Here is a 23447-nt window from a genome sequence, read left to right on the forward strand (position 1 = left end):
ATGGTTTTGCTTAATCTATGCTTAGTGTAAGCTAATAAATCCATATGATAATGCTTCTGTTTAATTAGGCAAACACTTGGGGGTATTTTGAAAGAACAAATATGATCTAATTTAGGGGCTTATCCATTGCCAAACCCATCCAAAAGAGCTTCCAAATGATCCTGGTTCTCATGTGCTCACACAAAGTATGGATCTCTACTACAGAACATTTCTGAAATGCAGACAGTTTAAATGCAGACTGAATGCAGTTTGAGCTCCTAACCGTCCTTCCCACCACCCACTGACTGGAAGGGCATAAGGTGTCTGGCTGTGTATTCAGTAGGATTGACTTCTGAGCAGACATTTTAGGCTTATCTTGCACAGCTGCCATCTTGTACAGCTTTGTAATAAATCTTCCCGAGTAGAGTGTGATTTATTTTCAAGTACATACCCATAAGGGCAGGCTGTTAATAACAGTGCTCAATGGTTGGACTCTTGGGTGCAGTTATGTCAGCCCACCACCCAAAGAACCCCCAAATTCAGTGCCACAGAAAAGGTTCTATCTTCTCTCTTGTCCTCCTCCTCCTCCTTGTTGAATGACGGTGGCCAACAGCTTGCAGGAAGGCATCTGTGCTATTATACAGAAAAATGATGATGATGATGATGTTGATGATGATGATGATGATGATGATGATAAAGAGAAATGATTACTTGGCCTATTGATCAGCTGCAGCAGATAGTCAGAACCTAAAGAATTTCCTTTCTTGGCTTCAGATTGTCAATTCCTTCCAAAATCTCCATTTGAAAGCCTCTTTTCTTTTTGGTTCCTGCAGTGCATGAAAAAAAATAATTTGACATTCTATTGCAGTGCCAAATTGATTGGATTTATTACAGTAAGTGGAAGGGGGGAAAAAACCCCCCTGTATTTCACAAATCCACCAAAAACAAACAAATCTTGAGAAGACTGTTACTCAAATGTGTGTGATGTTTTGTATTTGAAAGTGCTGAAGTTGGACTGCTAATAACAGTGACATTTTTCCAAGATGAAGCTGTGCTGCTTTAGAAGTCCTGTGTTCATACAGGAGTTATACAGGGGTGAAGTTCAACAGTTTTCCTAGCCAGGTAGCCTTCAGATGAGTTAGAATGTCAATTCCATCTGTACATGTGACAGAATATTTGCAATTTTTGTGCAAACGTGTGTCTTAAGCCCCCCACCCCCACCCCCTTGTTTTTTCTCCAGTGTTTGTCTCAGCTGCTGAGCTAGGTGTACCTAACTTAATAGCAATGATATAAATGTCATTTTCTTATGCCAGTTTCCACAGGCATCTTTCCACAGGCATCTAATATTACAAGGGAAACAGCAGCAAACCAATGTAAATTAGAAGATGCAGAGAGCTCTGAACAAAAATACTTTGACTAAACCACATTTGCTAATGAGAAAAACTGGTGGGTTCTCCCCCGCCCCCCCATCTCACTTTCATTTTACATGACATGGCTGGGAACTATTAATTACCACAAAGGAAATTAACACTAGGATATTCCTCCCCGCTGGACCATAAGGAAAGCTGAGAGAAGGAAGATCGATGCTTTTGAACTGTGGTGTTGGAGGAAAATTCTGAGAGTGCCTTGGACTGCAAGAAGATCAAACCAGTCCATCCTCCAGGAAATAAAGCCAGACTGCTCACTTGAGGGAACAATATTAAAGGCAAAACTGAAGTACTTTGGCCACATAATGAGAAGACAGGACACCCTGGAGAAGATGCTGATGCTAGGGAGAGTGGAAGGCAAAAGGAAGAGGGGCCAACCAAGGGCAAGATGGATGGATGATATTCTAGAGGTGACGGACTCATCCGTGGGGGAGCTGGGGGTGGTGACGACCGACAGGAAGCTCTGGCGTGGGCTGGTCCATGAAGTCACGAAGAGTCGGAAGCGACTAAACGAATAAACAACATTCCTCCCCGCAGGCTTTGGTCCAGCATTTCATTGGTTATCAGGAAGTCTTTTCAAGTGGGGCTGTTACTACAGTAGAAAGCCTTAGATTCAACCGGAGATACTTCCATGTGAGGCTAAGAGATATTTCTGTCTGAAGGTCACATATCACATATATATGTTCTCAAATCATGCTAAGCCATCGTTTATTTAGGCATGTTCTATTGAGTAAATTGCAATAGGCTGGGTTCATGCCATCCTATAAGCTGCAAACTATGGCTTAAGCATCACATTGGCTAGCTTTGCAAACTAAGCTGAGTTCAACCAAATGAACCATATTATAGCACATCTTCATGTAATGTGTGAACCAGTTGCCAACTCATTTTGCAGCTAGATGATCTGATAGCTTGAATTGATGAAACAAAATCGTAACAAGGTTTCATTGTTTTGTCTCAGTATATTGTGTGAATCCACTCACTATAGTCAATAACTATGGTTAAAGACTTAGCATGATGGATGAACCAACTGTGGTTTAATCAATAACCCATGGTTAAACAAACCTTATCTTGTATGTTTGGCCGACCCTGTTACATTGCTGATAATAGTTAATATACGCATTGTCTTTTGCTTGGAATCAAGTTGAAAACACATTTATGATTGTAGGCAACGGTAAGCTAGAAAGACCAATGGTTGGTCTTATAATGAGCCAGATGTCTAGGACATATAGTGCAGCATAATCAACATTAGTCTTATCCTGTGTGAAAGGTGAAAGGTCCCCTGTGCAAGCACCAAGTTTGTAATAGCAGCTTCTCACACACTTCCAGTTTCAGATGAAGATTAAACATTGCAAATGTTTAAATGAAACAATACTGGGTTTCTTGTTTTTACTATGTCATACAAGGATTATTTTAAAAAGATAACAGAAAATTATTCATGGGCTGGGAGCAAATATCAGGCTTAGACATAATGTTTGTTCCTTTGTGTTGTGTGAATCAGGCCACTATGTCAAGAAGAAAAAACACTAACCATGTATTAGCACAATGTGTGAACTTAGCCACTGGCGAATATCATTATTTTACATTTTAGTGAGTAATCAGCAGTGGGCTTGAGAGTTTCGTCCTTGTTTGAGAGAGACCTTTTTCTCGTCTAGTGTTGCAGTCACGTCTACCGTTAAACCTTCAACTGAGCAGTCACACCACAGAGTTCAACCAACAGTTGGGAACGGGGGAAAGTCTCCTTGTTCACTTCTTTGTAAGGAAGATATTTTGTTTGGGGTTGCAAAATATTAGGCGAATAATTTAAACCTCCTGCCGAAATACCACAATTCCCTTTCTGAAAAGCCCTTGGTTAATCTTGGTGTCAAATCGAGCTGGTTTAAATTATTGTAATGTATAATGAGAAGTCTTAATGACAATAGTATTGTGGGGAGCCAAAGAATACTAGGAAGTATGGGCCAACAACAATGAGCTAAATCCAGTGCAAGAGAGAACACAACCATGGGCCTGTTTGCTAAGAATGGAAGAGGCCTTGGGAAGTCGGCATCTGCGGTTCCTAGAATGTCTCGACGGCACACATTTTTGTGAGAATTTGCAGAGTTTAGTCCTCGCAGATAGCTGTCCCATTACGAGTGGGAATGAAGGAGTCAGAGTTTAAAAGGCAGAATTCTGGGATTTTTGTGGCCAAGATATTGGCCTCTTGATATACATCAACAAATTAAAACTGCATGGTTGCCATTTCAAAGCCCACTCCAGGCAAAGAGACATAGCTGAAGCCATTAAGCACAGATGGTTCAAACTATATGCAGATCTTCATCCTTGTGCTTTTGCTTTTTTATATTTTGTCTGTTCCCCACCCCCTTCTGTTGAACTGTAATGAATTGTCTCATAATCTATTCCATCTTCTCGCCATTAGCAGGCTCTGAATGTTCACAAATAGGAGCAAAGAACTCATTTTCCAGAGCTTTAATCACACAAAGAGGGAATGCCTAATTCCCTAAATGAAATGGTCTGTGATCACTGAAGCAGAGATTTAATATATCATGGCAAATTAGGTAGATTTTAATAAATTACTTATCTTTCTGAATACTTTACATATGCTCACAAAAGAAATATAGCCTGTTTTGCAAACAGTGGGAAGCTCTTTGCCTATAAAATCCCATTTAAAGAATTGAAAATAACACACACACACACGAACACACTCATATATAGAAATAATTTGCTTCTGGAAATAATATACTACTCTTTCACGGAACTGAGCAGAGGATTGGGCTCAGTGTATAAATGGCTCCTTCCAACTCTATTGTTCTGTGATTATTTTAATATTACCTATCCCATGCAAATTACATCTAAATCTTTCATCAATATTGGTGGAAAGTTGGAATTTCCAGGCTGTATCATGTATTATATAAATATGATTTAAATCAGGGGTTGGGGGGGGGGAACAAAGCCAGGAGAATGAGTAGCTAAACCTGAAGTGTAAAACACTTTAATACATAGTTGATATATGTAAATCTCTTTTGCTTACAGATGACCCACTCCTTTAAGATACCCTCCCCCATATACCATTTATGGGACACCCACCCTTCCAAATTTGATAATCTCAACTGTTAGCAGAAGGGCAAAAGTTGTGTGTTTCTTTTTCTAAAAGCTTGCAATAATTTAATAAGTCTGGGGACTAGCCTCATTCTTTGTATTTAATTGATAGAAATGGCATGCATCAAAGAAAACGCATACTGAGACTTAATGTGCATAAAATGGATATTAGCATTTTAAAGAGGCAGATTAACACATTTATCCAAGTAATTTTCATATATTGCTTCTAATAAAAGCTTTGCAGTATAAATTTCTTAATGAGGCTAATCGCAGGCATTCCATTTAGTGGGGTGATTAGGGATAGCATAAAGGTATTTTTAATCAGTTTTCTAAGGCTTAAGTGTATTATTATTATTAACATCATTATCATTATATAATTATTTGATTTTTCATGACTTTTGTATACGGAATATTGTTTTTGCACACACACACGCTAGACAAAAGTCATGAAAAAATATATATTTGATCATATATATATTTCCAGTTAACAAAAAGGTCCATCATTCAATCATATAGACATTAATTATTTACAGCTGATGTCCATCATGGGCTGGGATGATAGCCTTGGGGTGGGGACAGATGGAGAGAAATATAAAAATATAAATCCAAACTGAGGAGAAAAAATATACAAACTTTAAACTGCAAACTGAGCAGGCTTTACATACAAATGATACATCAAATATAAGGCAGCATCTCTCTTGCTTCCCATCAGGCGTGCAGGGAAAAGGCACGGGAGGGTCTCCGTGTTCAGGTGTCCTGGGCATTTCCAGGTTTCTTCCAGACGGAGCGCAGAGCAGCCAAGGCTTCTACTGTCACTCTGAGCTTCCCAATCACTGCTCCGCCGTCTTGTGAATTGAAAACTAGAGAGGAAAGACCAGCAGACAAGAAAGTGATACTTCAGGAAGAAGAATGACAGACATCTTACCTTCCCCATCTCTGAGTAGCTTCAACTGAACACCCCAAAAAGGATTCAGATGTGCTTAAAAAGGAGAGAGAGGGAGGCAGAGGAAGAGAGGTTGCCTCCAGATCTTTCCAAGAAGCACCATGACTGGCTCGTTGGCTGGGAGGCTGCAATGATCCAGCTGGAGCTACGTGGATCCCAAGACAAAACACGGAGCTTCTGCAGTCTGTTTGTAAGGTGACTGGGTCAAGACCCGGTAGCCAGGCTGCTGGCTTCTGGGAAAACCCTGTTTCTCTCTCCCTCAACATGCAAAAACCTAAAGATAGTAAAAAAAAGTTCTTATTCTGAAATAATGCTTGGGACTGTATTTTAGCTAATTAGTTTTACTGTCTTGGAATGGAAACTTTGATATACTAAGCCATACTTTGGAGCAGCCCTTCTCAACCTTTTGACCCTGGAGGAACCCTTGAAATATTTTTCAGGCCTGGGGGAACCCCTGCACATTCAGGCTCAAATATAGGCCAGAAGTTACAAAATCATTATATTCGTTTCATGGGCAGGCCTGGAGAATGAATAAACAGTGTTCTTAAACTGAAAATAAAGAATGAAACTTACCTCTTTAATGTGAAGTTGCCGGAATTTGAAATAGTTTTTAAAATAAATCGTGATCTCCCAGGGAACCCCTAGTGACCTCTTGCAGAACCCCAGGGTTCCACGGAACCCTGGTTGAGAAACCCTGTTTTGGAGACTTGTATATGGCATCCAAAGCAATTGCCCGCCCATGCCTACCTTAAAACAACAACAACAACCCTTCTCCAAAGGAATATTAAAAGATGTTTCATCTATCCTCTCCTCTGCTTTAAAAAAAAGTTATGCCCCTCTCTGTTTCATCTAGGATCAATACCTGACCATTTTGAGAATATCCTGGTTCAGATGGAATGATACTGGTCTCATAAACTATGCCTTATTTCACCAGTATGCTCCATCCACATAATTTTCCTTCGTCCTGTCACTACAGCACGTCTGTTACAGATTATTAAATCATAGATTCTCATTACATCAAGTCTATGCAGGGAGCTATGAAGCCCACGTGATAGATAACCCAGTTCCCAACTTTAATCTAACTTGTGACTCGAATAAGGACAAAAGAAATACCATCCTGTTTTGACCCAAAAGTAAAGGTTGTACAATGCTTTGCATTTAAAGGCAAAAAGATGATTAGGAGCAGATGCAGTACAAACACAGGCAGCTACCAGCAACTCCTTAAAGGAAAGTTGGTCAAGAAAAACCACATTTGAGTTAAAGAGCTTTAAAGTTTTATTACAAGTCACTGGCCTAGGTGATACCAATCAACCATCCATGATTCTTAATCCCTTTTGGCTTAAGAGCATGTGCACACTATTCATAATATTAGATTTTAGTTATTTAATATCCTTCAGGGTTTGTGAATTGGGAGCTTGAGTCCCGGACTTACCATCAATATCTTGGTCGATGAGGTCTTGCCGTTTCTGAAATATCTGGCTTAGGCTAACATAAGCAAAGCCAATATCTTCACACTCAAGATCCTGCTGATCCTCTGGAGGGTCACTTACCACTGTAAACCGTATGCTGAAAAAAGAGCAAGGGAGTTAAGGGGGACATCATTCACTGATTCATTTCTGGCGCTGCACGGCCTCACATGTGGGAATTTCAGAGTCAGAGTGAACATCGGCTGGGTTCATTTAAAGCATCAGACTAGGCTAAAATAGATTTGGATCATTTGCAGATTGGTGCCATGAGGAAACCCAGTTGCAGTGTTAGCAGGCCACGTGAGTCAGACAAGAGCATACTTTATTTGTTATCAATAGCACATTCTGGGGCAAAGAGCTCCTATGAGGACTTTGGTGAGCTCTGATCTGGGCTGGGAACACCACCATGGATCAACATTCAAGAGCTCCTTTTTCTTCAGAATGGAAGTACCTGGTTTTAATGATGTGCTTGGCTAATGTCATGGGCAATTCAGTTCTCAGAGCATCTTTCGGGACAGCCCCAACTGTCCATTACATAGCATCAGGGTGACAGCAGCTACATTAGTTTATGCTCTCAGCATGCTTGCCTATTATGATCATGTGAAACTGTTCTTTTGACAGCTAGATTAAGGGTCTTTCTGCTCCATACCATCTCCTTTAGCAGCAGCTCCCCAAGGAACCTGGGGAAAGGTATTTCCTAGCTCTACTTCCTCTGGTCCTTCTGGAGGGAGATGTCGAGGGATAAATGGGGGATTAATTCAGACCCAGAACTACTGCCCTTAGAAATAAACAGAAATCATTTTTGGGGGGTAGGGGGGTAGGAGGAAGGGAACATCAAGGAAAAAAATAGGACATCATGGAAGCCCAGAAGCAAGGTATTATTTGTTTATTTTACAGCATTTAGACACCATCCCTACCTAAGATACTTGGTGGGATGGTAGACAGTGCCTGGGAAAAGGTGTTCGGTGGCATTCTGGCTTCTCCTTCAAACACAAAAAGGAACGATCTTCTACCCGCCCTATCCCTGAGCATTTTTTTTAGACAGGACAAAATGTGTTATTTCAGAAGTTTCCAATATATAACATAGGAGAATATCTTCTAGCTGTACACATTCCTTGTGGTGGACTGTGGCATTAGACATTCTGCCAATAAAACTATTTATTCATGTACAAAGTACTGGAATGAAATATTCTTTTGGAACGCGTGGTTACTTACGCTTCGATGAAGAATGGAAGGAAACTCTTTTTGGAAGAATACATTTAAAATAATGCTATCCCTCTAAAAAACAGACAAATAACCAACTTCCAAATATGTCGGCCTTGGCTGTTTACTTGGCAACTTGGAGTGGCACAAAATATACAGACAAGTGTAATGGATGACTTTTCCTGGCGCCTCAGCCAACCAACCACACTTGGAAAAGTTTAGCCAGACCACAGAAAACTAGCTTTGCAGATTGTTAAGCATGTTGTGTATGTTTCTTTTTCAAACAAAGCAAAACACAGAAAACATCAACATCAATGCAAATTAACACCATTCTTGATAGAGCAGATGTTGCTTAGAAAAGATTTAATTTTGCTTCCCAGCTGTCCCAAAAGATCAGCGTGCTATCGGCAATACTGTAGGAAGCCTCTTTTTACATAAGATGGGGCAAAATGCAAAGCCCTCCTTAGAGAGATCAATATGTATTAACATTGGTGTATTAGCATGAAGGTATATTATTCATCACCTTGTGACCTGGTTCTTATAGAATATTAAACCACAACATTGCTTGTCTTTACTTTAACCATGATATGTCCACCTATGTGAAGAAAAAATGATGGTTGAAAACTGGATTGTTGAAAACAAATCATAATTGGCTAAAGAACCCTGGACAGTTTTATCAAGAGCTCGTTATTAGGAGTGAATTCAGAACTGTGGCTAATTCCTGATTTATTTATTTGCTATGTCCATTCCTTCTGGTTATTGACAGAAGAACTGATTTCCAAATAGGCTGAACAACCTTTGATTGTTTCTCATACTTAAAAACTGACTCTAGCCTGCTCGTTATTTCTGGGACTGAATGCACAAATTCAGCCTCTGTTTCTTTTGCAGAATGCCAAGTTAGGGAAGGCTGTAATAAATAAAATATTGCATTCATATACTAATTATGTAGCACATCTCATGAGTTAGAAATACTGCACACCTGTAATCTTGACAGTGTTTACAAATGGCAACCTGGTAAGACAGACCAAATTTTTTATAACTTCTGCCCAATGTCAGGAAGATGGAAAGCAAAGCCTCTGTGAGAACATGGGAAATTCAATCTGCAAACCAAGCATAACTTTGATTCTCATTGTCTTTTGCACAGCACAAGTTACTGTGATTTTAGTTATCACTGATATTTCCTTCCCCCACATACGCAGCCAATTTGGAATGATATTTTTATCCTTGGTTGTTTGGTTTCCTAAACTTTAAAGTTGGGTTCCTGTTTCAAATGAAAGGGGAAAAGAAATCTTCTGATATTATTATATAAGGCCTTGTGATAGGAAACATGTGCCCAGGGAGCAATGCCGCCAGCTTCACAATATGCTGCATCTGTGGACTTCAGAGCAACAGTCTGTATTTCCCATCTTGATTGCTGGACTTCAAAGATGGGCCTAGAGTTGGATGAGGGAGCAAAGGCTGATTCACATTCAAATGGTCACATGGGGACTGCTGCAAAAAGCCGCCGTATGGGACAAACTAGGAGAAGCTGCTATAATTGATGTCATTGGCTTTTTCGGTGGATGTGGCAAATTCCTATGCTAATGCTGCACAGGAAGCAAAACGCAGTCATATCCATCCATGTGGAAAGGAATGACACCCACTGCAGTACTCTGGTAGTTGGGTTGCCATGTTAGCACATGGAGTATCTTTACCTCCCAATGCCCCATGCTCTTGGGGTCTGGTTTATAAAGAAGGCTAATGTGATTCCCTTTAGGCTCATGGTAAAATGAATCCACCTTATGGTTGGGTGTGATCTGGGAATCAGATCACTTTCACCTGTTCAACCATGGTTCTGAAAACAGCCTGGCTTCTAATTCCAGAGATTTTTTTTTAAAAAAAAAACCCTAGTACACATTGCTAGGAAGGATTAGGGAACTCAGAACAGGAGACTAGGTACACCTCAACAGTACAGATTGATGCATTGTTAGAGAAGACAAGATTTTAGTTTGGAGTGAGAAGCACAGATTTGTATGATATGAGGAGTCCGTTTTGGGGATGTCGTCTGGGAGAAGTTCTGGCCGCCATAACCTATTGGTCTGTCTTAGTGAGTTCCACCAGTGATCCATTCATCTGAATAACTTCTCCTTTAATTGGCAAAGGTTCTTGAGAATGGAAGATTTGGGAAAAATGGTGTACAGAAATATCCGTGTTGGGGAATGCCACATACAAAAATAAATATGGATTTTTTTCATTTTTTAAAAGAGATGCATAATATTTGACAGACTATTATCGATAAGCATGTCCAAAATCAAAATACATTCAATTTAGACTGGCCCAGACATCTCTAGCTGGACTGTGCATATAGCCATGCTTAACTGCAAAGAACGCTGAGCAAAAGATTTTGCTTAGTCATTAGGCTTGAATTTGTCATATAAAACAATGATCTGTGCCATGGATTATAGGACTACTGGGATATCTTTAACTTTATTTGGAGTTTTACTAGACCCAGCATGTTATTCATCTCACTAATGTATGCAGTAAATCTGGAAGTCCTTTGCTTGTTTGCTGAAATGAGAAAAGGAAAAAAATCTTTCTGAACTTCAAAGTGCTTTAGATGTGAGACGTGCCTGCTCTTAAGGGATCACTTTATGGCACTTCCTGTCGGATTCCATTAAAAAACTGTGTGCCAGCCACCATATGAAGCTCAATTTTGAAATAAAATGGAGGAAAGCAAGATTATTGCCTTATTGCCAGCTAATATCCCTTTAGCTGAAACTGCTTATCTGTAAATACGTGGACAATCTAAGTGTGTGAAAAGCTAATCAGTGGTTCTTATATCAGCTGAACCAGCAACTGCTCCAACTATTATCAAAATAGCACAGATCTTGAAATTAAAAAGAATCTCTCTCCACACACACTGGGTGGACATTAAAAGGGAAAACAGTTCTTTGCTTTTGAAAATTATAAGCAACATTCAGATACCGTGAAGGGTGAATTTATATTTCCTCAGAATAAACATGGGCATTATAATTAAGTCTTTCAAGAACAGCTTGCATCCAAACTCCTGTTAAGTACATAGATAGAAATACAAATTGATTATGTTGCTACTGGAACATCTGACCTTAATGAAACAAAAGTCAAGTTTTCCGAATATTTATGTCCTCATTTATTCATTTTTCCTTTTCCCATCTGCTGCAATTATTAATTACTACTAAGGAATATAAATCAAACTGTCCCAATACCTCCTCTCAAAACTTACCTTCCATGTCTGGGCTCAGATCCGTGAACTACAGCCTCGAGATAATCCCACCTTCCTTTGTGCTTTGGCTGATCCACATGTATTACTGCAAAGTCAAACAGAAATGACTGTGGGTGCAATTAAGTGCCAGCAAATAAATGAATGCATTTACTTCACATTACTTATTTTCAACGTGCTGATTCTTTGTGCTGATTTCAGCAACGCAAAAATATCCCTTTGTGTTGATTTAAACACCCTGAAATAAAAAGTTGCCCCCAGATTCATATTCATCTTTTTATGAAAAAATGATGGCATAAGGCAAAGAATTCCTTTACAATGACTTATATGCACATACAGTTCCCATCTGGTAAAAGAGATGCATAACATAAAAAGAATAAAGACTGGAAGCCAATTCTAGACCGGAGAATGTGGAGTGCAGATGAGCAGAATTTATTCTCAAACAGACAGATATCTACTTCCAGAAAAGGTAAACTAAAAAAAAAAGATGGCTTTGAATCCTCAACTCAGAGGTTTTGACAACACTCAAAGGGACCTGCTGTTCAGCTGAAGTGAGTCAAAGAGGAAGATTATTATTTTAGTCCCAGGCCCATTTGCTGGACTGTTCTTGATGCAAGATATTGAGTGTAGACCATCTGTCCTCACATAAGAGGCTCTGACTTTTAAAAGATCTTCCAGAGTCCTGCTGAGAGCAACGACATCTTTTGAAATCAAGTGAAGAGTAAAAGGATACAGGGCTGTTTTTGATCGTGGCCACCCTGTTCTAGAATGACTCTTTTGTTGGGATTTCTTCCTGCTATCTTTTAAAAAAAAAAACCTCGATAATACATTTTTTTCTTTAAACAAATGCCAAGGCTAACACTAGCTTTTTTCGTCTGAAGTTTTATTTGTTTTTAAGGCCTCCTGTGATTTTTATCTCTATCAGACACTTCATGAATTTTTAAACTTTAAATAAACTAATGGAATTGATGGGGGAAAAAGGGCTTTGCTAGATAAAGTCAATGGTTGATCCCATCTAAGCAGTTCACAACGGCCAACTTGATGTCCAGGTTTGTTTTCTAGTTCAACCTTTAATTGGGATCTTAAGAGCGAAAAATTCAGCTTTAAATTATAACTCATTAAAACACAACGGGGTGCAGACATCTTCTTATGTGAAAGGATAGCCATGGTACTTTAAGGGATCTTGTGTATGTGGATTTTTAAGAACAATTCTTCAAAGAGAGAGAAGGAAGGGAGTGGAAAGGAGGAGTGGGTGCAAGGAATTGCCACTTTAAGCACTCCCTAAGAAAAATCAACAACTAAAGCTGCAACTGAAGTCAAACTGTCATGTGATTCGGTTGTCATCTTGATAGCAGGTTAACGTTCAGGCTGTCAGAAGAGATGTAAGCAGCATCTAAGAAAGCCACATAATTTTCATTTCTTGTTAATGGGCCTGGCAGTCATGACTGTAAAATCAGTGGTTTTATTGCTCTGCGATGGAAAGGGATTTATGGTGGTCTCTTTCACCTGCTGAAAACCACCAATAGTGATAATGTATGGCAGAGCACATGTCCTTGCTGACAGTCCTGGTAATTTAATCCTCTCCTCCTGCCACGAGAGGCCAGAAGAAAGATGTTGAGGCCAGAAGAGTGACCAAAGCCATCGACGACCATTTATCAAGCTACCTTCAAACCGATAAAGAGCCACGGATTCCATTTTTGTAACATTTGCTGGCGATCCAAGCTGGACTTGCAAATGAAGCCAGGAGGACCCAATTTGGGATTGAATTGAAAAGCAAACAATTGCATCTGCTGCCTGGGGGTTGGAGAAGCGGGGGGTGGGGGGAATGATAAAAGCACAGTGACTGCAGCTATTTTGACTGATAAATAAGCTATGAGAGAGATTGGCCCACGCTTGAGTTTTTGCCTTGGCCTTGCACTTATTTGATGGCCCAATGCTTGGGTGCTCTAGCAATGCACATAATAAATAAAAGGTACTGGCTCTCAGTTTGGCTTTTGAAATACTAGGAATAATAATTTTGATTTAAATTATAGGCAGAGCAGGCTATGTTTTGGTGGCTGGGGGTCACATCTATTTTTGAAGGGGGAAGACACTGACTTAGAAGGAGAGAAGCTGGTCATGAATTTTAGAGGGGGGGATCTACCAGATTTTTAAAAAATTCTTCTGTATTACAAGGTTTTCTATAAAAGACCATACATAAATTTACCAGGATACCTATAAAGTACTGGATAAATACTTAACAGCAACAATGAATCCTAAGCCAATCATTGAACAGAAATTTAGCAGTTGAAGCCTACTGTATATCAATATACTGTATTGCTATTACTTTTATGCCATATTGTTGGATTCAGTTGTGTGTTTTAATGTTGCCAACTGTTACAAAATCACGGTTTGGAGAAAATAAATAAATAGACAGACAGACAGACAGACAGACAGACGAATAAATATCCCTGCTTGTTTTCCTACTTTAACTGCCACTTTCATCCAGATGTCATTAAAGATCCCCCAGCTCTTCTGCCCTCCAGAATCTCACTGTACCATTTAACCCAGGTCAAATGAATGTGATCCTGCTTGTGCAAACTCAAAGACTGCTGACCAGCTTTCCCCATCATAAACCATGGTCAGGGTTATAGAACATGCATGCTCCCATTAATCGTCTACCACACACTGTCTTTCATACCTTCCCTATCAATTAATCTTCCCCTACTTGAAGCTCCTCAGATGTAACTGAGAAGATGTAACACACATACTCCCAGACAGCATGGCCATGGGAACTGAGGTCTAACTCACTAACCATGAACAGTCAAACCAGACTTCTTCCAAAACTGCTATACCTCCTGGATAAACAGTTGTGCCAAAATCTGTCCAAACAGGGCTTATGGTTTTATTCCCTTTTTTGAATCAAATCCTAGAAATAAACAAACTTGAAATAATTTCTGTAGCCTGTACATGGAAAGAAACTTTCTTCCATCATACTATTCTGAATCCAAAGGATACTCAACCATCAATTATCTCTATTTTCCTTCTCTCCACTGTACCTGCCTTTGGTAGCTACTATTTCTCCAGATAATCCACTACTCACTCCTCAAAGCTCAAGGCTTCTGATCTATATAAGTCTCATAAAAAAAAAGTTAGGGAATATTTCATTAATCTTACCCCTTTCTATTGTCAATTCACAAGCAGCTTTATATACAGCCAAGATAACATTCTTTAGGCCCACAATCATTAATCTTATTTCCAGGCTGTTTTCCTGCTTTCTCAGCATAGTTGAGGCAATATTCTTTCAGCCCTATGAAATATAAATGCTATTTCCTTGTTATCAGTGCCTATCAACTGAACTTAATCTTTGTTATTTCAATTATGGTGGTCTTGTCCAAAGAGGGAGAAAGAGAAAACAAGATTGAGGGACCAGGGGCAGGCGGGAGGGAATCATTTTGTCAAGGTGAAATTACGAATTTCCCTTTGTGTATCACTGTCTACATCAGCTTAGTGAAAAAGCGGTCAGTTTGCTTATACCCCCAATATTTCACTCTTGAGAGTTAAAGTACTGTTACGTTCAGGTCAAAAATAATTAGCATAACATCTGCCTGCTTATTAATGCCTTCCCAAATAATTTTTTTAAAATTGATTTTTCATTCTGAAGCACTATTTGATACAGCACCTATGTCTACAGGCTACATGTAGAAGGACTTTGCAGGGAATGAAGATACAGGATTCAGATTTTATATACCTGTACAGCAAAATACTCCCAGGTGGTTCCACCCTACTTATCTAGAGAAAAACGGCAATGCAAGCAAGCAGGTAATGGCTTTCTTCTTTTCCTCCCACGGCTACTCACTCATCTAGTTTCTCCATCTGGAAAAGACAGATGAGACAGTGGACAGCAATGGGAGAGATCAGGAAGGCCCAGAAGTTAATCACACTTCCACCCTGCTCTGCCCTGGTCAGACACCATTTGGAGTCCTATGTTCAGTTCTGCGTACTGTAGTTCCAAAAGGACAGGGACAAATTGGACCAAGTCAGATGAAGGCTACCAAGATGGATGTTAGCTCTGCAGAGTAGACCAATCACACCACTAGCATCATAAAGAATGTGCCCATATGAGTTTATTAATAAGTAACTGTCAGAGGCAAGTCCTTCTACCACATGTCCCAGCTTCCAGGTCTTGATGTTACCCCTCTTCCTGTGTCAGTGGTGGAAGAAGTTGGAAACTGTAGTTCCTCACTTTTTGGAAAGCCCACAAATATTCCTCTCTGAAACCCACTGCCCATCTTACTTCTTTACATGATTCTTTAGAAAGATTATTTCTATGAATAAAGCTGTCTGCAAAATAATGGTAATAATTAGCAGACAAGCTTGGGCCAATTATAGTATTATAACTTACTAAGAACATTTAATTTATTAACTGTAAAGCTCCCTTCCTTCTATCTATAGATTAAAAAGGGAAAGCAAGTGGTTAGGGAATTGTTATAACACTAAGTTGTTATATTAAATGTTGCTTATTAAGGCAGAATTTCACAAGATCTCTTTGTCTCAGCTAAGATGTAAAGTAGTTTCTTAAAAAGCCAGCCACAACGCTAAGATATAAATATAATAAAAGAACTCAATAAAAAGGCATTTATTTACTAAGAAATAATGATTTCTCAAATTACACCTGGGTTTATCATGATAATTTTTTTCATACAAAATCCATGGGGCTGCTAGTTTCTCCCTAAGCTCAAAGTACACTTCCTTTCTCCATCATGTAAATCTCAGTTTTATTAAAGAAAATATTCAATTAACCCCAAATATTCTACATGCCCAAATCTAATTAGGCATGAATAAGAAATGGAGTAAAGCTATAGTAAACACGCACATTCTGACTTCATTACTATTAGATTATTGGCTTTCTTGCCGACATTATGAAACACCAAATTCATTAGGGCACTTCTCTGAGATGATGTTTCCCTACAAGGAGAGCAGGCGCAGAGGAAATATTAGATGACCAGTTATTTAAGTAATACCCCAGGAAAAGCAAAGCAACCTTGCTAGAAATGAGTTCTCTGTTATAACTTTGTAGCAAATGCAGAAAAATTATTTCCCAAGGGAATGGGCAGCTTGTTAGAAGACTGATTTGTAACCTACTTGTATGTCAGAATGACAGGCCCCTATCTGCATACAGACAGCCACCCAACCTGAAGTAGCTCCTCACAGGCAACAAGAAACTACAGGACCATAATGCTAACATGGGAACCAGACCCTGCAACAAACCCAGATGCTTACTCTGCCCCCACATCTACCCTAACAGCACCATCACAGGCCCCCACAAGCACACACACAAGATTAGAGGTGCTTTCACATGCTTTTCCTTCAGCATGATATATGCCACTGCCTGCCAGCAACGCCCCTCTAGATGCTACCTAAGACAAATGGGACAAACCTTGGGTAAAATAATTAATGGACGCAAGTTTGACATGAGGACTCCAAAGGACAAAATAATATCATAGCATGTCAACCTCCCAGGACACTCCATGGCAGACTTCGAAGTGACCGTTTTGGAAAAGCAGGACCACAACAGCACCACTGAGGAGAGGCGGCATCATGAGGTTTCAGGCTATCTTGAAAGGTCGCCACACAATGGGTTTTAACGCATCAGAATGGTTAATTAATAAGATATTGTAATCTGTCTCACATGTTACCCTGGATCGGCACAATCACCCTCCTGTTCCCTCTTCCCGTCTCATACCAATTTAAATCCTTCATCGGTCTAGCCACTCTACGCTTCTGGTGAAGACAGCTGTAGCTCGCAAAAGCTTATGCCTTTTAATAAAATGTGCTAGCTGGAAAAAGTGCTACCAGACTCTTGCTGATTTGTTTGTGACAGGTGAAACTCTAGAGCAGTGTTTCTCAATCTTGGCCACTTCCAGAGGTGTGGACTTCAACTCCCAGAATTCCCTAGCCAGCAAGGCAGGAAATACTACTCTAGATTGATGCTGTACGGCCAGAATGTAATATAGAGAAAAAGATGGCGCATGATGTGCTAGCTGAGGAAAACGGTAGCTGTAGTCCAACACATCTGGAAGGGGCCATGACTAAAAAAGACTGGCATGGAAGCAGCCTCATTTAAACATTTCATGCAGTCATCACATTGAAGGCAAAAAACAACCCAGCAGAATAATTTCATTAAATAAAGTGTTTTGTAGTGACAGAAGTGAATAATAAAAGGAAAAACTGATTTGTTTTTCTTTTTAATCAGGGTTTCAATGAAGCTGAAAAGACAGATCACATCTTTCAAATCTGAATTCTTTTAATCAATTTAGAAAGTCATCAAGAGCTCACCATAATCTATAGGAAACAAATGCTAATAAACCAAACAAAGTTTGCTGATGGCACAGTTCCTTTCCCACTTAACAACCTTTTGACACCACAAGCTTATAAAAGGGGAAGCATACAATCAAATAAATATTGACATCAACATTTGGAGAAGATCCTGATTGGCAACATATTATATGCATGCACAGCAGACACATAGTTGAAGCAGTTATCTAGGAATATGTCATAAGACCAGCAGCTGAATGATCTCCCCCCTCGCCCCCTGGCCCAACTCGGTTTGCCTTTTGGAAGGTTGTTCCCTTGAGATGTTGATGTACTTATCTTGTGAGGAATGACATACTTTGGGGCTACCTTGTCATGGGCTTTGTTGTCATGGGTTTTGGCTATTTTTGTTTCCTATACTCTATTTTTATAGCGGTATGCTGCCTGGAGTCTCGTTTTCTGAGATGGACAGCCATGATCCGCAAATAAACAAACAAACGAAATGAATAAACACCAGGAATTATGCACTGGTATTCATCAAACGGTGAACATTTTAAGTAGCCTTATTTCATCTGTTTTTGTTTTGCTATCTTATTTTCATATCCATTGCTGAAAGAATGAAGACTAGAAAGGTCCTCTTCTAAAATTCTTGTTAACTGTAACATATTCCTTTAGGATATATATGCTAAGTGCCTTGAAGGGAGCCATGTCCACCACTAAGTTGTTTCTGCTTCTTCCTGTCCTAATCAACAGAGTCTAAAGTTCCACAATCTGCAATTAAGGGTAATTTAATCCCTTACGAAACGCCACATCAGCCTTCAAATTCAAGCCATTTATTTGCAAATACCAACTGTTTTTTTGCCCAGTCTGGATACCGAGTTAGCTCTGCAGTTTATACTTGCTGTGATTCCTGGAGGAAACTGATTGGCTAGCATGGAGGGGAGGATGCTGGGCAAGATGAAGCCATAGGCCATCAATATATATTAAAAACAAAACCCCAAACCCTCGTCAGATCTTTTCAACAAAAACTGCTACAGAAGGGAGAAGAGGAGGAGAGACATACAAAACCAGTGATTCAGAAACACGATGAAATAAACACTAAATGAATTCTTACCGTGGCTATAGTTATAGAAGACCCACTGCCCACTTCTGGGTTTTGGAAGCGCCACAGGGGTTTCAGTTGTTTTGAAACTGGAGAACTTGGACTCTACGAAAAGCCGCTGTATCGTGTTATCGATCAAAATCTGGGAGTCTGTGAGGCTGAGGGACACTATTTCGATCCGGATTCTTTCCGCAGGCTGTTTAAAGGACAAACAACAGTGCATTTGCTGCTTGTAATGCACAACAAGGACACGCATCACACAGAAGGCCTTGAATGCAAAGGAGTCCTGATTTTGTGATTAATACAGTCTTTGCAACAGGTAGCACACTTATGTTTTATGTCACATATAATAAATAATTCCCCCCCTGCCTTTAAGGACATTCTACCTCCTTTCACACTTTTTTGGGCCATTTAAGTTACTAAACAGTACATCCAAGTTTCTATATTTAAGTAATTATTTACACTAAAGTGATTTCCTCAATTGTTACCTCCAAACAATAATTTTCTATTGGTGGCATGGTAATTAAAGGAAAAGGCAAGACTGAGTTGAGTTCAGCTCCTGGGGACCCCATAGATACAACCATGCAGTACAGAGATGCTTTGCCATTGACTTGTTCCAGGATGTGTTTTGAACTTCCATTCTAGTTTATAGCTCTGGGATTTTCTGGTAGTCTCCTCTTGAAATACAAACCAGTTGGACCCTACTTTGCTTCCCAGGTCAGACAAAGTTAGCAGTATATTTAATTTATTTACTGTTTTAAATGGCCCAACTCTACACGTGCTTCAGTAATATTAAATGGGGCAAGATGCTTACTAACCATGATTCATGGAGTTTGGGCCAGGGGCACAAGCCTACTTTACCCTCCCCCCTCCTTTTTAGTAGGCTGCATTGTGGCTCAAAGCACCTTCCTCTTCATCAGTTAAGCATATTTCCATTTTGTCCATAGGAGAAACTGCAGTTGTCCATGCAAGCGAGGACAAGAAACTTATCTGGATAGTTCAAACTTAAAGAAAACTTGTCTGATTCCAATGAACAGACACATAACAACATGGAATGACTGCAAATGGAAATAGATGTTTCTGGCAGTGCTAGAGGAAAAGGAGGAAGTGGAATTGTGTTAAGATGAATGCGTGTTCATATACAATAGTTCTACAGTTTAGTGTTACGTGTGAATGAGGTCAAAGTGTTGAAAATTGACATGGTGGCTTGAGTTTACAATTTCCCTGGGACATGAATGCATCTGTGCCCAAAAGCAGCCTGAAACACTAAACATGAAACCAACATATGTATGGGTACCACTCTCTGGTGTAACTACCACATCCTTCACTCTGCAAAGACCCACATCGTCTCAGAGCAGTATGTAACATGATTGCCCTTGAAAATGCTAGTTTTTCTGGATGTAGTAAAATTACCATTTTAAATACATGAGCATGCATTTACAAGATGTCTTCATGTTTTCAAGATCAAAAGGAAATCTTCGATGGTGTCAAAAATGTGCATGTTGATTGCACTATCCACTTAGGTGAATCACTCAAAATAATACTGTCCATTAGGCAGAAGGGGGCCATGTTAAATATTAAAAGAAAAGCACGCAAGGAATTTCCTGCATTAAGTTGGTGGTTTCAAAGAACCTCTCTGATTTCAAAATGAGGCTATGCTGAAGAACACTTGAACAGTGAGATTTGTCTCTTCCGAAAACAAGCTGAACACCTTGAGGTTCTTAACTGCCAAGTTATTCTTAACTCTCTCTTGATGGTGCCTGCTTGAATTGAAAGACAAGTTCTCCTAGATGGAATCTGAAGGCTGCTTGGCTGTAAATCCCCATCACTCACCTTGCACTAATAGTTACCAAATTAAAATAATGAGAAAAAAACAGGTTGGCTTTCCTGAAGTTTATGTTCAAACCAAAAATTAATGCAATTGTTCAAGTGAAACATGGCAACCGATATTTTCAGAAGAATATTCTATAATTAATCAATTGAAACTCCCCAGAATCTCCCTGGTAAATAAATATATATCCTTCCTACAGAACAATATCCTTGGCTGTCAACCTCCTTCAATATTGGATGAAGCTACTCTACCCCCACCCTCCTCAAAAGGCATTTCCTTTTATTATGTATCCTAAGACACCTTAACTAAAAACCCAAATCTGAATATTTCAATAAGATTGTTTTATTATTCAGTAGATTCATGGAAATTTTACCAGGATGACAGAGAATATTCCACACCATTCTGTCTCCGCTAATGCAGGTACACAGCTTCAGCTGGCAATATTACCAGGATTAGCATAGTATGATGAAATATTTAAAGGAATTTTCTTTTCCTAAAAACCTAATAAATCAAATGACTGCCAAATGTCATTAAAGTGATGGTCTTTGACTTGAATATGCTTTTCATATTCAAATTTGAAAAGAGACGAACGCTTGGAAAGGTTACTCAGTTTCAACTAATAACCTCAAGCACCCTACATTCACATGCATAAAAAATGAAATTGCTTCTATTGTCTAATTTTGCTTTAGAAACAGCCTTTTTCTCCTTCTGTCCTAGGTATATATAAGAAGTATTTTTAAGTGATATTCAGAGTAATTCCCTGCCGAATACTTAACTTGGCTGTCAAAAGCTGCTCGGGCATAGGCGGTAGTTTACAAATGCCATCCAAATATAAAAAGTATATGCAGTAGCAGGGATGTGATGCACTTAAAAAACCAGGTGGAGCTTCAACTGCACCATTCTGGCTGCCATCTTGACTGTTTGGGTTGTGGGTGGTTACCAGTCACTGAACAACCTCACCCATTAAATTACTCCCCACCTTTGGTGTTCATACTGCATGGACATGCTTCAGATCTCACTGTGGTTTTTAATCAAGGATGAAAACATTTAATTAAAGAAGGGCTAAGGTGTTGGACCAGAGCAGGAAGTCCAGGTTCAAGACCATCCTCAGCCATTGTAAAGGAATTGAAAGCTGACGTTGGGGATATATGAAAGAGCCATTAGGAGGGACTTGGACAAGAGATTACGTAGTCCAAAGTAACTCCTGGAGATTTGAGTTTTTTGGACAAGATGGGACAGAGAGGAACTCTGGCAGGCTTTCAAGAGTCTGTTATTCTTCCCTACAATCATAAAACAGCATTCCAGAAATCCCTGCATTATCTGTTTCTTGATTTGGTCTACCTCAAAGGCTAACAACCATGGAGGCACACTACTGACTTTGGGCAAGTCCCTCTTTCTCGGCCCAGCCTATCTCACAGGGGTTTTGTTGTGGGGACAAATGAGAGGAGGGAGTGCTAACTCAACCAACTTGCCTCATAAAGGAAAGGTGGGATAGAAATGCAACAAGCGAATAAATTCTAACAGGGATAAGCCAAATTGCATGATAAAACAGCAGAACTGTAAAAATTGATCTCTGAAACATAAGATCTGATGGAGCTGATCTTCATGATGGAGCACTGCTCCCACTCCAAAGCCCTTTCTCCAGTTGCTCCCCACAAACACTCAGGGGATAGAGACATCCAGGCAATGAGCTTGAAATACTAGCTTGCTGGGACAGCCAACAAATTGGGAAGCAAGTTCCAATGAGCTTGGCAAAACTTACTTCTAGGTAAGTGTAGGAAGATGGGAGTGGAAAGAGGGAATGCTGCAAACTTTCTCAGGTTGAGGGCCATAGTTGGCTTTCAAATGACATGCTGATGGCTCCCTTCCAAAAAGGGGACGAGACCAGAGAAAATATGTGGAACACGTTAGAGAACAGGTTTAAATTGAATTAAAGACAATTCATATTATTATTATTATTATTATTATTATTATTATTATTATTATTATTATTATTATTTGGTGCCTTCAAGTCTATGTTGACTCCTGGTGACTGCCTGGACTAATCCCTGGAATTTTCTTGGCAAGGTTTTTCGGAAGTGGTTTGCCATTGCCTCCTTCCTAGGGCTGAGAGAGAGAGACTGGCCCAAAGTCACCCAGCTGATTTTGTGCCTAAGGTGGGACTAGAACTCACGGCCTCCCAGTTTCTAGCCTAGGGCCTTAAGGCACTATACCAAACTGACTCTCTACATATGATTACTATGCCTGTATTTAATAATTTCCCTACCTGCCATATTAAAAAATACAACTGAATAGTAATTTGGGACAGCCTCTGGGCAGAAGCCAAGGGTGGGTGGGGCGAGAGCACATCTAGCCCCCAGATCCAGACAGGGACCTCTGATCTAAAGGACTCCTCTGCCTGGCACAATATTTCCTTGATTTGAGCTGATCCGGTCAGCTTTACTACTAACACATTGCAGTCCGATATCCATTGCAAGCTAGGCATTAGTTAAAGAATGAAAAAGAGCCTTTGAATAATAAAAGATAACTCACATACATATCACATTCCTTCCTTTTAGCAGGACTGTATCTTAACAAAACTCCTTTCAGTGACAGAACACGGGTATGCCCAAGACAAAGGAAGGCATGACTAAGGAAATGTATTTTTTCACTGCTAAGTGATGAAGTGAGGGAAGAAGATACTGATCATGCACACATTCTTCAACAGAACATCTTTAAAACAATTATATAAGCAGAATTTCAGTATTTTTAATAATAATAAATGATCATGGTTATTGCCTCACCTTCTGCAGGGATCTTAGTTTTCCACCTTTAGCCTAAGCCCTAGATGAATTTAGAAGCTGTTCAATTCCCCAATCCTTGAATTTTACT

The 23447-nt window shown here is 39.6% G+C and overlaps 1 protein-coding gene across 6 annotated transcripts in view; it reads right to left on the reverse strand.

Annotated features, from left to right (window-relative positions):
• Positions 1–3944: 3944 nt before the first annotated feature.
• The window catches only part of RPGRIP1L (RPGRIP1 like), a 60022-nt gene continuing 40519 nt past the window's right edge, over positions 3945–23447 (reverse strand). For 3 of the 6 annotated variants that reach the window (XM_063313195.1, XM_063313197.1, XM_063313196.1), the window contains 4 exons: positions 18758–18941; positions 11353–11437; positions 6875–7008; positions 3945–5359 (listed from right to left, as the gene is read on the reverse strand). In XM_063313195.1, the coding sequence (XP_063169265.1) occupies positions 5247–5359; positions 6875–7008; positions 11353–11437; positions 18758–18941 (516 nt within the window). In that variant the 3' untranslated portion in view covers positions 3945–5246. Of the gene's footprint in view, positions 5360–6874; positions 7009–11352; positions 11438–18757; positions 18942–23447 lie in introns of those variants that run through there. The other 3 variants (XM_063313199.1, XM_063313198.1, XM_063313200.1) reach the window with 3 other exon arrangements.

The sequence above is a fragment of the Candoia aspera genome, chromosome 11, assembly GCF_035149785.1.
Source record: "Candoia aspera isolate rCanAsp1 chromosome 11, rCanAsp1.hap2, whole genome shotgun sequence".
Lineage (NCBI taxonomy): Eukaryota > Metazoa > Chordata > Lepidosauria > Squamata > Boidae > Candoia > Candoia aspera.